The sequence below is a fragment of the Neolamprologus multifasciatus genome, chromosome 3 (assembly GCF_963576455.1).
Source record: "Neolamprologus multifasciatus chromosome 3, fNeoMul1.2, whole genome shotgun sequence".
Classification (NCBI taxonomy): domain Eukaryota; kingdom Metazoa; phylum Chordata; class Actinopteri; order Cichliformes; family Cichlidae; genus Neolamprologus; species Neolamprologus multifasciatus.
The window spans coordinates 38,938,666-38,951,184 of record NC_140441.1 but is presented as its reverse complement, the minus strand read 5'-3'; the positions used below and the strand labels follow the sequence as shown (position 1 = coordinate 38,951,184).

The 12,519-nt window shown below is 37.9% G+C and overlaps 1 protein-coding gene and 1 pseudogene across 1 annotated transcript; both read right to left on the bottom strand.

Moving 5' to 3' along the window:
* Positions 1-190: 190 nt before the first annotated feature.
* On the bottom strand, positions 191-4,083 carry LOC146523103 (serine protease FAM111A-like; annotated as a pseudogene).
* Positions 4,084-4,379: 296 nt separating this feature from the next.
* On the bottom strand, positions 4,380-11,841 carry LOC146523102 (serine protease FAM111A-like). The gene is given in 7 exon segments (XM_085154642.1): positions 4,380-6,157; positions 6,159-7,862; positions 7,956-8,009; positions 8,152-8,211; positions 8,769-8,864; positions 10,004-10,039; positions 11,604-11,841. Coding segments are annotated over 6 exon segments (2,004 nt in total). The 5' UTR covers positions 10,010-10,039; positions 11,604-11,841; the 3' UTR covers positions 4,380-6,073.
* Positions 11,842-12,519: the final 678 nt, after the last annotated feature.

Here is a 12,519-nt window from a genome sequence, read left to right as displayed (position 1 = left end):
ACAGACATATTGTGGAATCTATTCATCCGGACCTGCAGGTTGGTGAAACCTGCAGGTCCGGATGAGACTGAAGTCACCTGGATGTCTGACGAAACGTTTACCCAATACAAATTATTTTTACTATATCAAATATTTTAGAAGTCAGACAAGTATATCAGAATATCTCATTCTATTCTAATCAGCATTAAGTATAATTAACTATCAACAAAATCACATATGACTTTATGTTTTATAGCTCCAGATTTTGAGTTTTGTGTGATTCTGTATTTAACCACTCTTTCATTTAAAATAATGTATAATGATGGGTTGGTGACACATTTCTTATCTTCATCACATTCCTACAGATGCAAATTCGGACATTAGAACAGTGGTTTTCATTACTCTAACTCATTTCTTATTTCCCATATTCACCAAACTTATAGTTTGACTTTTCTTTGATTAAAAATAAAGATGATTTACAACTAACAGGAAAATTTCTGTTTTAGCACTCTGATCATTTTTACCACATAAGGATGGATGTTAAGATCATCAGATGTGATGTCAGGAGAAAGCCAGGGGGCTTTAATCTCTTTGTCTCACCGCTCTCAACACTTGGGGTTTTCAAATGGTATAGAGGAAGCTGTTGAAATAGTTGAAAAAGTAGTAAACATTGGAAAGTTTGCACTGTCACCTTTTCTCTGTCTACTTCTATTTCATCAGTGAGACAGCAAATTTTAAAAGGAAACTTACTAAGCCCGCTTTTAGCGTCATTCCTTCAGCACTTTGGTGGTGTTTAAGTGAAACCTAAATATATATTAAAAAAATAAATTTACAATGTTTTTGTGCTTTCTCTTTTAGTATTATGTAACAATATAAAGGCACAGAGAGCAGTGAAATAGCTTTGATTGCTTACAATGAGAACATTTTTTTTTGTGAACATCCAAAAGCATTAAGTCCTTTCAGATAGATAGATAGATAGAGAGTGTATACAACTATGTATGATTACATAGTATATTGGAAGCAACATATAAAGGAATTTTTGCATAGAACCTGTATCGTATTTTTCGGACCATAAGGCACACTGTTGATTTTTGAGAAAATGAATGAATAATGTAGCAGCTGAGCGAAAAAAACAAACAAACAAAAGAAATTGCTCAGTGCTCAAAAATACTTCAGGGCATACAAACAGGGTATTTTACTATTAAAATATCCTGTGGTAATAAAGTTTATTCCACAAAGTAGGAAAGTAAAAGAAAACAGAATTAAAAGCCACAAGTAGGTGTGAAAAAAATGAAAGTTTGATTTGATCTTGACATAATTTTCACAAGACATTACACAACATCATATCTTAAAAGCTGTGGATGCTAACAGACAGACAAACAGACAACCTGAACCAATTGGATACCGCTGCCTTCAGCGAGAAAAATACTCTGGTATGTACAAAACAGAAGATAGAATTTTATTATTTCTAATTACTATAATCATTCAGTCTCTTTATAACTATATATGTTTTCCCTCTTGCTGGAGGATTTTTAGATCTGGCTACATAACTAAGCTCCAATGACTCCTCAGAATCTGCTGGCTCAGCCTCGAGTATTTCAGTCTCACTCCATTTTATCCGAGCATTCTTCCAACAGTGCCTCAGGTATGTCTTGCTTTGACCCCACAAAAGATGCAATAATGTTTTCTAGCTGTGGATTTCCCTTTGCCTCCTCCTCAACTCTTTCCACCACCTCCCCATAGCCCTCTTTCTTCAGATTATCCACAAAGTTTTCAAATAGAGTGAGCAGAGGAAAGGCATACTTGAGCACACTCTGATTAGGCTTTAGAAGCCCAAAGAAATATCCACCAGTGTGCAAACCAAACACTTGTCAATGACCATCGAAAACTGGGCAGCCAGAAGAGCTGTGATACATGAAAAAGTTGTAGGTCACATAGATATTTTCAAATGGGTTATTTTTGATCACCTGATTGACTTCATAAAGAGTGATGAAGTATTCCTTGATGTCCTCACAATTTTTATTAACAGCCTCCTCTCGTCTGTCTTTCTCAATGATACATATAGGATCTATTTTTTTCACTCCTCCTCCTGGGTGTCCAACGATACAAGCCTCACCGTCTGAAGGTACAGGTCCAAATCTCTTGAGGAGCCCTGGTGGCACTTCCTCTGTTTCTAGCTTAAGTATGATGTAATCAAACTTCTTGTTGCCAAAAAACACCTTGGCATTAATCTTGTTCTTCTCTGATTCGTGTTTTTCAAAGTTAAAGACAGCAGTAACATTTACAGATTCATGACAATTAGGTAATTTTGATTGAACCCAGTCTTCAAATAAGTGGGCATTCGTCAAGACATAGTTGTCAAAAGGCACAAAGCCTGTGCGATGCTTTATGGAGGAACCAGTTATGAGACAAACTGACTTGCTCAGCTTTAGCAGCTCCCTGACTTTGTGAATTTCACTAAAAGACTCCTGGATCTTTCCAAAGTTCTCCTTCCTCAGGTTAAATGCTTCCTGTAAAGAATTCCCAGGGAATCTACTTTCCATGTGTTGTTTCAGAGGTGGACACTGGGCACGCAGTAGTTCATAAATGCTCTCAATGCTGCTGCTGCTTTATTTGGCTGCTCTTTTTAGACTGATTCCTGTCCGCTGTGCTACATTTAGATATAATTTTAATCCTTGCACTCAACAACAAACAGATTTTCCCCAAAAAAGAAAGTAACTTCAAGAGCCAAAGTTCATTATATTTCTTCAGGTCAATATATAGGAAGCAATTAGGGGTGACGGGAGGGCCACAATTTTGAGACCCCTGATTTAAATGGCCTTTCATGCTCCACAGACTGATGGTTTTGACTCCTCTCAGGAGATTTGTGGAAAAAAAATCCTACACTTTTATATTGATAAAGAATCATCTGTGATAGTTTTAGTATTCAGAGGTCTGAAATAATTATAATTTTTTTCTAATAAAGTACTTTTATTTGCTCTTCTTAAGGTTAATGCCAAATGACTTGAGTTAAAACATTAGTATCCAAAGTGAGGGCAGATTTTTTAATTTCCCAGAAATTCTATAACATCTGGCCCCCAAGATGTCTGATAGTAAACCGAAAGTACATGTGGAATTATTATTTTTTTGGTGGGTTTTCTTCACTTTTATATAATATAATTTAGGCTTTCTGCAACAGTTTGGTTGGATTAAGAACAATAAAAAACTGCTGTTGGAAAACAGTGATTTCCATTAAAATAGAGTGTGTATGTATGTGTATGTATATTTCCTGATATGCAAAGCGATAACATCACAAAAATGTGATTTGTCAGTTGCAGTGATGGTTTATGGCTGTAGCTAAGGTTGGTCACCTACTAATTGGAAGTTTTTTACCTCAAGTTGCTCTCTGATGTATGAATGTGTGTTAATGTTAGATACAAGAACTTGCCTAGAAAGAGCATAGAAAAAAGTGCTTGGAGGCAAGTTGTATGAAATTCTTTGATTGCTCAGAGTAGAAAAGCACTCAATAAGAACCAGTCCATTCAAATTTGCCGTTCAACACCAAAATAATAATCACATAATTCTGAACCTGAGTCTGTTTGGCGCCAAGCCCTTCTGTGTGCAGTCTGGATGTACTTTATTCCCCATTCTTACATGGCTTTCATTTATCCAAAACACACTAGTTTAGTTCACTAGTTTATATATATATATATATATATATATATATATATATATATATATATATATATATATATATATATCAGTTTGTAATAAATTACATGTGACTAAATGACATGTGACTGATTAAATGTACCTTCAAACAAAAGGAAAGCTGCACCAAACTTAAAATCAAAGTACAAGTGTGTAAACAAAGATGGGGAAACATGATGTGTTTGTCCGCTGGAGCTCTCTGCAGAACACAGTAACATGGTTAACTAGTGGAGTGCTTTGATCCCACTCTGTCATGTTGTTGTGTTTTGTGGTTTGAGCATTTGAGATGTAGCACAACAGCTGCTGTTTTAAACATCATATATGGAAAATAAACTTAACTCAACACATAGACAGTAGATTGACACAAACATGTAGTAGATGTCTGATACCACTGGAGTGGAACCTGCCTCTCATCATATAACAGCTGGGATAAACTCCAGTGCCCCTGTGACCCTGATAAGGATAAGTGAAAGAGAATGAATAGAGAGATGGATGTAAGCACATCGCATCAGGCTCCCTCGTGTGGCCATTTAAACACACTGCAAGCAACGTCCTCCATTAAAAGATAAAGCATGAAATGACAAGATGGGACTACACAGAATGATAACCAAACTGTTTACATTGTGTGGATACAATGTTTTAATGTCAAGCATCCATTCAATGATAACAGAAAAAATGTACACGTTGTAATTTCAGAACTTTTCTGAGAATCATCTTTTTTTTAATTTCTTTTCTAACTCAGAAGATAATTTCAACCCAACTTTTTTAGTTTGTTCGCTTCTTGTAGACACTTTTCTTCTATTTTTTCTTCTGCTTTTTATGTGACTCCAGGACATATGAAATATTTTTATAATGAGAAATTGCTGTTACTCAATTTGAAGAAGCACTGACAAAAGGTATATATAAGCAACTGTGTGAAATGTCTAAAATGTTTTGTCTGTCGTTATTTAAACAATATGATGTTTGAAATCTTTATAAAATATTTTTGGTATCGTTTTGCTACTTCCATGCTTCTGCCCTCTGTTTCACACTAATCCAAAGAGGCATTTGGCTTGAAAGTTTATCACAATTTAAATATGTTTTATAGAAACATTTCCCCACCATGGAGCCAATTTCTTTTGAAAAGGCAAAAGTGCGTTGACAAATTACTGGTAAGAAATATTTTAAGATTGAAAGACTCACAAAGACACATAAAAGTCTTTAAATCAGTGCAGACAATATACAGATTTTTATCATGTAAAGAACCTTCCTCATGAAGCGTTGTAGTTTGTCATCGACTTCATCTCAACTTTTTACCACACAGACAAGAAACTGCTCAAACAAATACAAAGCGAAAAAAAGTTATATTTTTTACTGTAACAACCACAAACATGTTTAATGAATCATATTTCATAACTTTAAATGCAAATATTAATTGTCAATTTTAAAATCATATGCACAAGTTTTGCAAACAGTAAAGTTATTTGCAGCCATTTACCTTTGACCCTTTTTAATAACCTTTTCAAACTATTTACAGAACAATCAGCTGTTCTGCATTCAATAAGATGCCACACAAATTATTTGCGCCACTCCAATATAATAATTTCTGTCCACTACAAAGGAGAACATCACAGCCTGATACCTGCAGGTCTGACAGCAGCAGGTGTATCACTCTTGTTTCTACCGGGAGACAGCAGTCACCTCATTGTTCTGACACACAACACAAAACTATCCACAACACTACACACTAACTACACAAGACAACACATTAACTACACACTGCAAACACGCTAAACGTCAATCAATCAGTCTCTCTCAGTCGAAACGAAACGAGACTATTGAGGAAAAAACGCCGCGTATATATTGTTTATCATGACTCTGGTTTTACGTGAACTATCAACACAATTTAAAAACTGGTATATATCACCTTGTTGCTTTGTCATCTTGAAGTGGTCATGTGATTGGCTTACCACGACTACATTATTCTTCCTCAGTCAAACAGCAGCACTCATGCGATTGTTTTGCCGCCTTAGCTCCAGGTGTTGTGCCAAAAAATGATCGTCTGCCAGAAAGTGATTGCCGTCCGCGGGAGTGCGCAGCTGCTTAAAGCTGTAGCGCCCAGATTACTTACGTGCCATAAGCTGAACACAGCTTCAGCCGTCTGTTGAAAAATAGTAATGCGACCGCACCGCATTTTCTTGTTAGTAACGTTAACGGCGTTGTAACGATAGAAATAGTAATTAGTTAGATTACTCGTTACTGAAAAAAGTTACTTGTAACGCCGTTATTCCCATCACTGGTATTTTCCAACATCAAAATAACAAATGAAAAAAGAATATGTATCGAAACGTAATAGCAAAAAGTAATAAAAGACATGCAACTTAAACTAAATGCATAAAATATTGCCCTTATGCTGAAGGATTTTCTAATCTGAAAAACTGTCCTCCATTTGCTCCTCAGGAGCCTCCTGCTTTATGTTGAGCACCTTTGTCAGCAACTGTCTTTTCTTTGTTTGCTTTTGCTGCCTCCTTCACAAATTTTTTCAACAGTTCCTCATTTCTACTGTTCTTTAGATTACTCACAATCCTTTCAAATATCATAGTCAGTGAATGGGCATACTCAATTACACTCTCGACTTCTTTTATAAAACCATAGGTAAATCCTGCAGTGTGCAAACCAAAAACTCTGCCAAGACCGTCAAACACCGGAGAGCCAGAGGCACCGTGATACATGAAAGTGTGGAAGGTCCCTACTTCTCCTGCTTTATGTCCACCCTGCAATATGTTTTCAATGCCTTGCTTTCTGACATGATCACTGAGCGAGTTTATGATAAATGGGTGTTTGTACTGACTTAAATGTTCATCAATAGCCTGCCCTCTCTTCTCTATCTCAATGATAAATGTAGGATCCATTTCTTTCACCCCCCCTGCTGGGTGTCCAATGATGCAGGCTTCACCATTGGCAGGCAGTGGACCAAACTTGCTGAGCAGCCCTGGTGGGACCTTTATCTTCTGTGCTGTCTTTTGCTGGTTTGGTTTTGAGCCTTCAGGGTTGAGCTCCAGAACTGCATAATCTAGCTCAGCATCAAAGTCAATGAATGTATTCTTTGCTCTAAAGTAGTAGAAATTTGCTTGTGGCTCAGGCTCCTCATAGTCAAAAATAGCAAACACTTCTACATCCTGCTGCAGCTCCTTTCCTTCAATGTAACCTTTAAACAAATGTGCGCTAGTCAGGATGAAAGTATCAAACAGCACAAAGCCTGTTCCCACACAAACAGCTTTAAAATTGATTTTGCAAACTGACTTTCCCAGTTCTAGCAGCTTCCTGACTCTGTAAACTTGGCTGAAGGACTGTTGGATCTTTCCAAAGTTTTCCTTCCTGAGATTCAGTTCTTCCTGGAAAGAATCACCAGGGAATCTACTCTCCATCCATCGTTTCAGATCTGGAAACTGCTCACGCAGTTGTTCATAAATATTGTTTCTATCAACATCAATGCTGGTTTCTTTCACTGTGGTTTTTACACGGATTCCCTCCTGTCGTGCTAAATAGATAATCTCTGACCCTGATCTTCTTTCACAAATACTTTGAGAATTATTTGATGGGCTTTCTTCAAGATTTTCATTTTCTTTTCTTTTTTTAACCTTTGGAAGGCGTATCTTAAATTCTTTCTGGTGTAGTTTTTCTACCTTTTGTGTGCATACAGTGAGGCGTTTTGGATCCTGATTGTCAGACAGCTCAAAGTAACCAAGGTCATCAATGAAGCGACCGTCTCTCTTCAGAGCCTCAGCCACAGTTATTCCCTTTTCTCCATAAACACAGAGGTTCTTGAACTGTTTTACATCATTATTTTTAAAAAGTTCCTTTGTTTTAGTGTGTAGCCCACCAACTGTGTCTATAGAGAAGACAGAATAGTGCTCTTTTTGATGCACTATTTTGGGATGTTGGACTTCACCTTCAACTTTTTCTGTTTTGTATAATATGATCAGACACTCACCATCATCAATACAAGAACAAGGGAAATGTGTTGCAACAATTGACTTCTTATCCTCTTTACCTAGCTGAATGATAGTGTTCTCATCTGCCCACGTAATCTTCTCATTGCATTTCTTGTTTGATTTTATGGCTTCTAGAACTGTGCGGAGCTGATCACACTGAACAGTATATTCATAACTATCTTGACCAAATTTCACTGTGAATTCATGTGAGTGTGGGACCTAGAGGAAATTAAAGAGATGGTTAGAAACAGAGTGGTGCTTAAAAAGCAAGGCAGAGCAGAATACTCATGTAATGTAACAGGATATACTTACAATAGAATCACAGTCATTTTCCTTCTTCACACATCGTGAAACTGGTGTAAATCCCTGCACAAATGACCGATATTAAGGTGAAATATAAATGAGGTGAAACGTCTCAATGAAGTCCAGACACTTTTCTTTCCAAAGCTCCTTAGACTATTTCATATTTAGTTGATTTTTTTTTTAATGGAATCATCCAGGAGCTCACCTGGGAGACTGTCACTTCTTCTGGTTCTGTTTTCACTCTGCTGCTGCCACCAGCACTGTCCTGATGAAGAAAGATGCACAAACTTCTTAAGTGGGTTAATGCAAGTGACAAATATCAAGGTAATAAATGACAAAGCAAAACATACTCTGCCTAATAATTCTGTAATGTGTTTGTTGTTACAGAAGAGCATAAGGTGTTACAAGTGTTTTGTTTGATAGAGGAATGTAATGGGTGCAATGTAGACTTTTTCAAATTGCAGTGATTGCAGACATCAACAATTTAGCTTTCTCTATGACTCTTTAGAAATATTCTGACAGTCTGCTCTGCTCTTGCCTCAGCTGACAGCAGCCAGTGTGGATGATGATGATGATGTGGCTCGGGGTTCCCAAATGCTCCTCTGACAGAAGTTCGATGGCTTTTTGAATGTTTGGGCAATCAGGTTTAACCACTTTGTGATTGAGGAAGAGTTTCCTCTCATTTATGAATTTTCCATTGGAGTCAATGAGGATTGTATTCTGGACACGTTGTTCTGGTTGTGATGGGTCCTGGTTTTGCATTCTGTGTGAACTTAAGAGCTGATGTGTCAACTGCTGGGTGTCTGTGTCTTGTCTGCTGACCTGTTCCTGTAAAGCTTGTTGTTCTTGGCTTGAATCTTCCTCCAGGGCCTGGTCAGTGTTGTTGCTAACAGTAGTGGGAGCTATGTCTTCACCGCTCTTATAAACCATATACAGCAGCATCATTAATATAACATTCAAACTGATCATTATGAATTATATGCACTATGACACACAAAACACAAACCATATGTGCGCTGCAAGGCTGTAGAAAGAAAGGATTGCTGCAGCACCCCCTGGTGGATTGCAGAAGACTAGAATGCCCGCAACTACTAAAGGAAAAACTAAAGGGACTAAAGGAAACTATAAAGGAATGAATATGGAAAACAATTTAGTTTTTCTTATCTTCCATATTCTTCTATATAAATTATTTAGTTAGGTCAGGTATAGTTTGTCTTTTGTCCTGTCTCTCTGCTCTCTTCTCTTCCATCGTCCACAACCAGTGGCAGAGATGGCTGCCCCTCCATAAGCCAATTTCTGGAGTTTAATAATTTAATAGGATCTGTCATCGAGTGCTTATTCTTAGGGCATTTGTTGTGATTTGGCTCTATATAAATAAAACTTAACTGAATTTAATTGTTTATTTATGGAAATATAAGATCATAAGATTAATTTATTATTTATAGTCAGGGCTGCACATAAATGGTCCGCAGGTGCGCATTCGCCATCAAAATAAAAGAGGCGCACCAGATAAGAAGTTGGAACGCGCGTTTGCGAGGTTCTGGAGGAGGACAGACATTTGTTCAGAACTCTTAAAGATGTCGAAGAAGCAAGCTCCATAAGCAATTACTTTGGTGTTCCTCCATCGAAAAAGAAGCGTGCATTCCCGGAAATTCTGAGAATACCCGCTTCTTTTGCGCGTATTCCGAGAAAAGATGAAAACAATTTTTTCTTCTCTGTCCCTGAACTGCAATTTGAGCTGAAACTGCTGGGTAAACAGTTTGGCTGTATTTGCCATCATACAAGGGTTTTGCCAAAGACTGGGAAATGGTCTACCTTTGAGTTTGAGATCTGTGGACTCAGTTGTCCACTCTTTTAAGAAACAACTAAAAACTCATCTTTTTAGACTTTCAGAAAACACTTTTTTTATGGTGCTGGGGGGAGCTACGCACTTTGTTATTACTGTATTAAAGGTGCTACATAAATAAAATTTACTTATTTTAATGCACAACCACTTTTTGTTTCAGCTTCATCATACGAAACTACTAATACATGATTTAGTATATACAGCTACTTACCGCCATCTTGATGCTTTTCTCTTTTCTGATTGTTTTCTGAAAGGGAATAATCATCTAATGAGGATATGTGGGATACTAAAATATTAACACAACACATTTCAAAAGTAAAAAACAATCTCATTCTCTTCATAATTACACTGAATCACTTCCTTTCTAATCAAATTTCCTCCCTTTTGGTAACACATGTACAGATTGGTCTATGGCAGGTTATTACCTTCATACTTTTTACAAGACTGTGGAGCTCTTGTAAAAAGTTTTTTAGTCATCTCCATTTTAGTGGACCTCTTTGCTAAACACAGCAATAGAATATTTATTTGCAGATGGAAGAAAATCTAACTTCAATGAATGAGGGCTGTTATGTTGGTTGCACACAAAGTTTTATTAACTTTGTAACAGCAAATAGTTTTGAGTATTATAACAATGCAAGCTCACTTTGCCTTCCTGAAATAGACAGATATGTAATAGCAGAGAATAAGGTTCAACAGGGAATGGGAAGGACAGCTACAGGCAGAAGATGGAGAACCGGCTTCAGCAAAACAACGTTGGTCTGGAGAGGCCTTAGTACCATCTTGGGCCACAAACATCAGAACTCTCTGCCCAGGAGGGATGTGATGTGGGCAAATGAACTGAATCATTTCTTCAAGAGATTTGATTCATCCATGAGGCAGTCTCCAACATCGGCTGCAGACTTACCCGCCCCCACTGCTGCTGTTCCACCTCTGACACCTCAGCCACTTCACACCTCTTGATTTTTCAATCATGCGACCGTTTTGGTGATTGGCCCGATTTTGGCCTTCATCGTGTGTCGTGCATCGTGTAGTATATGTGGGTTAATGAGAAGCGATTAACACCTCACGACCAGCTCCCGATCATCAATCGCTTGGCCGGGAGGATTTCCTCATTATGACCGTCGTAAGGGTGTCACCGCAGCTGCTCACACTGCGCACGCGCAAACACATAAATGTCGGTGAAAACTCTAACAGCACTGAGCAGCTCCTTCAGTGGCTGCGGCACCCACGATGTGGGACGGAGAGATTTCGCAGGTCTTTCCTCCCCACTGCTGTCAGACTCCACAACAAAGACTTTTGCAGCTGATCAAACACACACAACCCCACACATGTGCAATAAGACTAAGTGCAATACTCTTTTTCTGACAAAGTTGTATTTTTACTCAGTTGTATACAGCATTTGTATTCTGTTTTTATCCTATCGTATATATTATTTTATTCTATACAGTTGTGTACAGTATATTACTCTTATTGTATTCCAGTTTTCTCTAAATTTTGCTATATAACTTTGCACTGTCCACTTTATGCTGTGACAAGACGAATTTCCCACGTGTGGGACTATAAAAGATTATCTTATCTTATCTAACTCAGCCCACAGTAATACAAACCCCCCGCAAAAAAGTCAGTTTATGTTAAATGAAAAAAAAAGGCTGACAACATTTTTAAAGAGAACGTAACTCCAATATATAACTGGAGGGTTTATTCTTTGTTACAAAAAACTTTTTTTTTTTTAGTTTTAAGATAACATTTTTGAAGATATGCAGATTCTCCACCATCCAATTATTCCTAAAGAAAGAACATGAGCATCTTACCTCAGCTTCACTCGAGGAGATCACACAGGACAAGGCAGCTTCAGTTGACACGGCTTGACTGACTTTCAGGTTGTGGTGGTGGACTATTAAACCGTTTTCGTCACGCCTTTCTAAATGTTTCCACAGACTTTTCCTGTTGTCCACAAGTAGAGCTATGAGCTATGACCCAACTCGTTTTGCAGGTTTTCCTGTACTTACCCAAGAATGTTTTCTTGCACGCACCTTATCCAAGTCTTTCAGCATACCAACAATAGTTAAAACCTTTCAGTCTATTCATAGGTGGTTGCTAGGCAACATCATAAAATTAGTACCTGTAGGGATCATCTCCGATGCAGCTGTGAGTCAAGGTAGTGAGACGATTAAGTGCTAGTTAGATGTAGCTACCTGGATCTAGCTGCAGTTGGGTTCGTCATTGTGTTGTTTTGATGCCTTTAAAGCGTCGGTCTAAGATTACGGTGAATTTAGCCAGTGGTTAAGCACAGGCTACAGCTAACTGGTGCCTAAGCTAACCAGCTGCTGCTGTAGGGGCCGTTTTTGCCTGGTTTAATACCAGCATCCGCCTCCGATTATAAATACTGGACTCGATCTTGGACTATGACAAATGTAGCAGCGGATGAAAAGACCAAACAGGCCCTTGTCATGATATGAGTGAACAGTAGACTATGTGCACGTTAGCGTATGCTACTTCCGGTGCGGAAACTCCTGTGGGGAGCTTTGTTTCCAGTGTCCTATTCGCGCCCTGTTTACGGTCCAAAACAAGTTAAGCAAATGAATGAATCAAGCGGCGATTTGAAATACAAAAAGAAAAGTTTTGTTTTGGAGTTCATTGTCGTAAAATCAGAAACCAAGCCAATTCTGGGAATTCAAACATGTGAAGAAATGGGACTCATCAAGAGAGTGATGGCACTGAATAAAA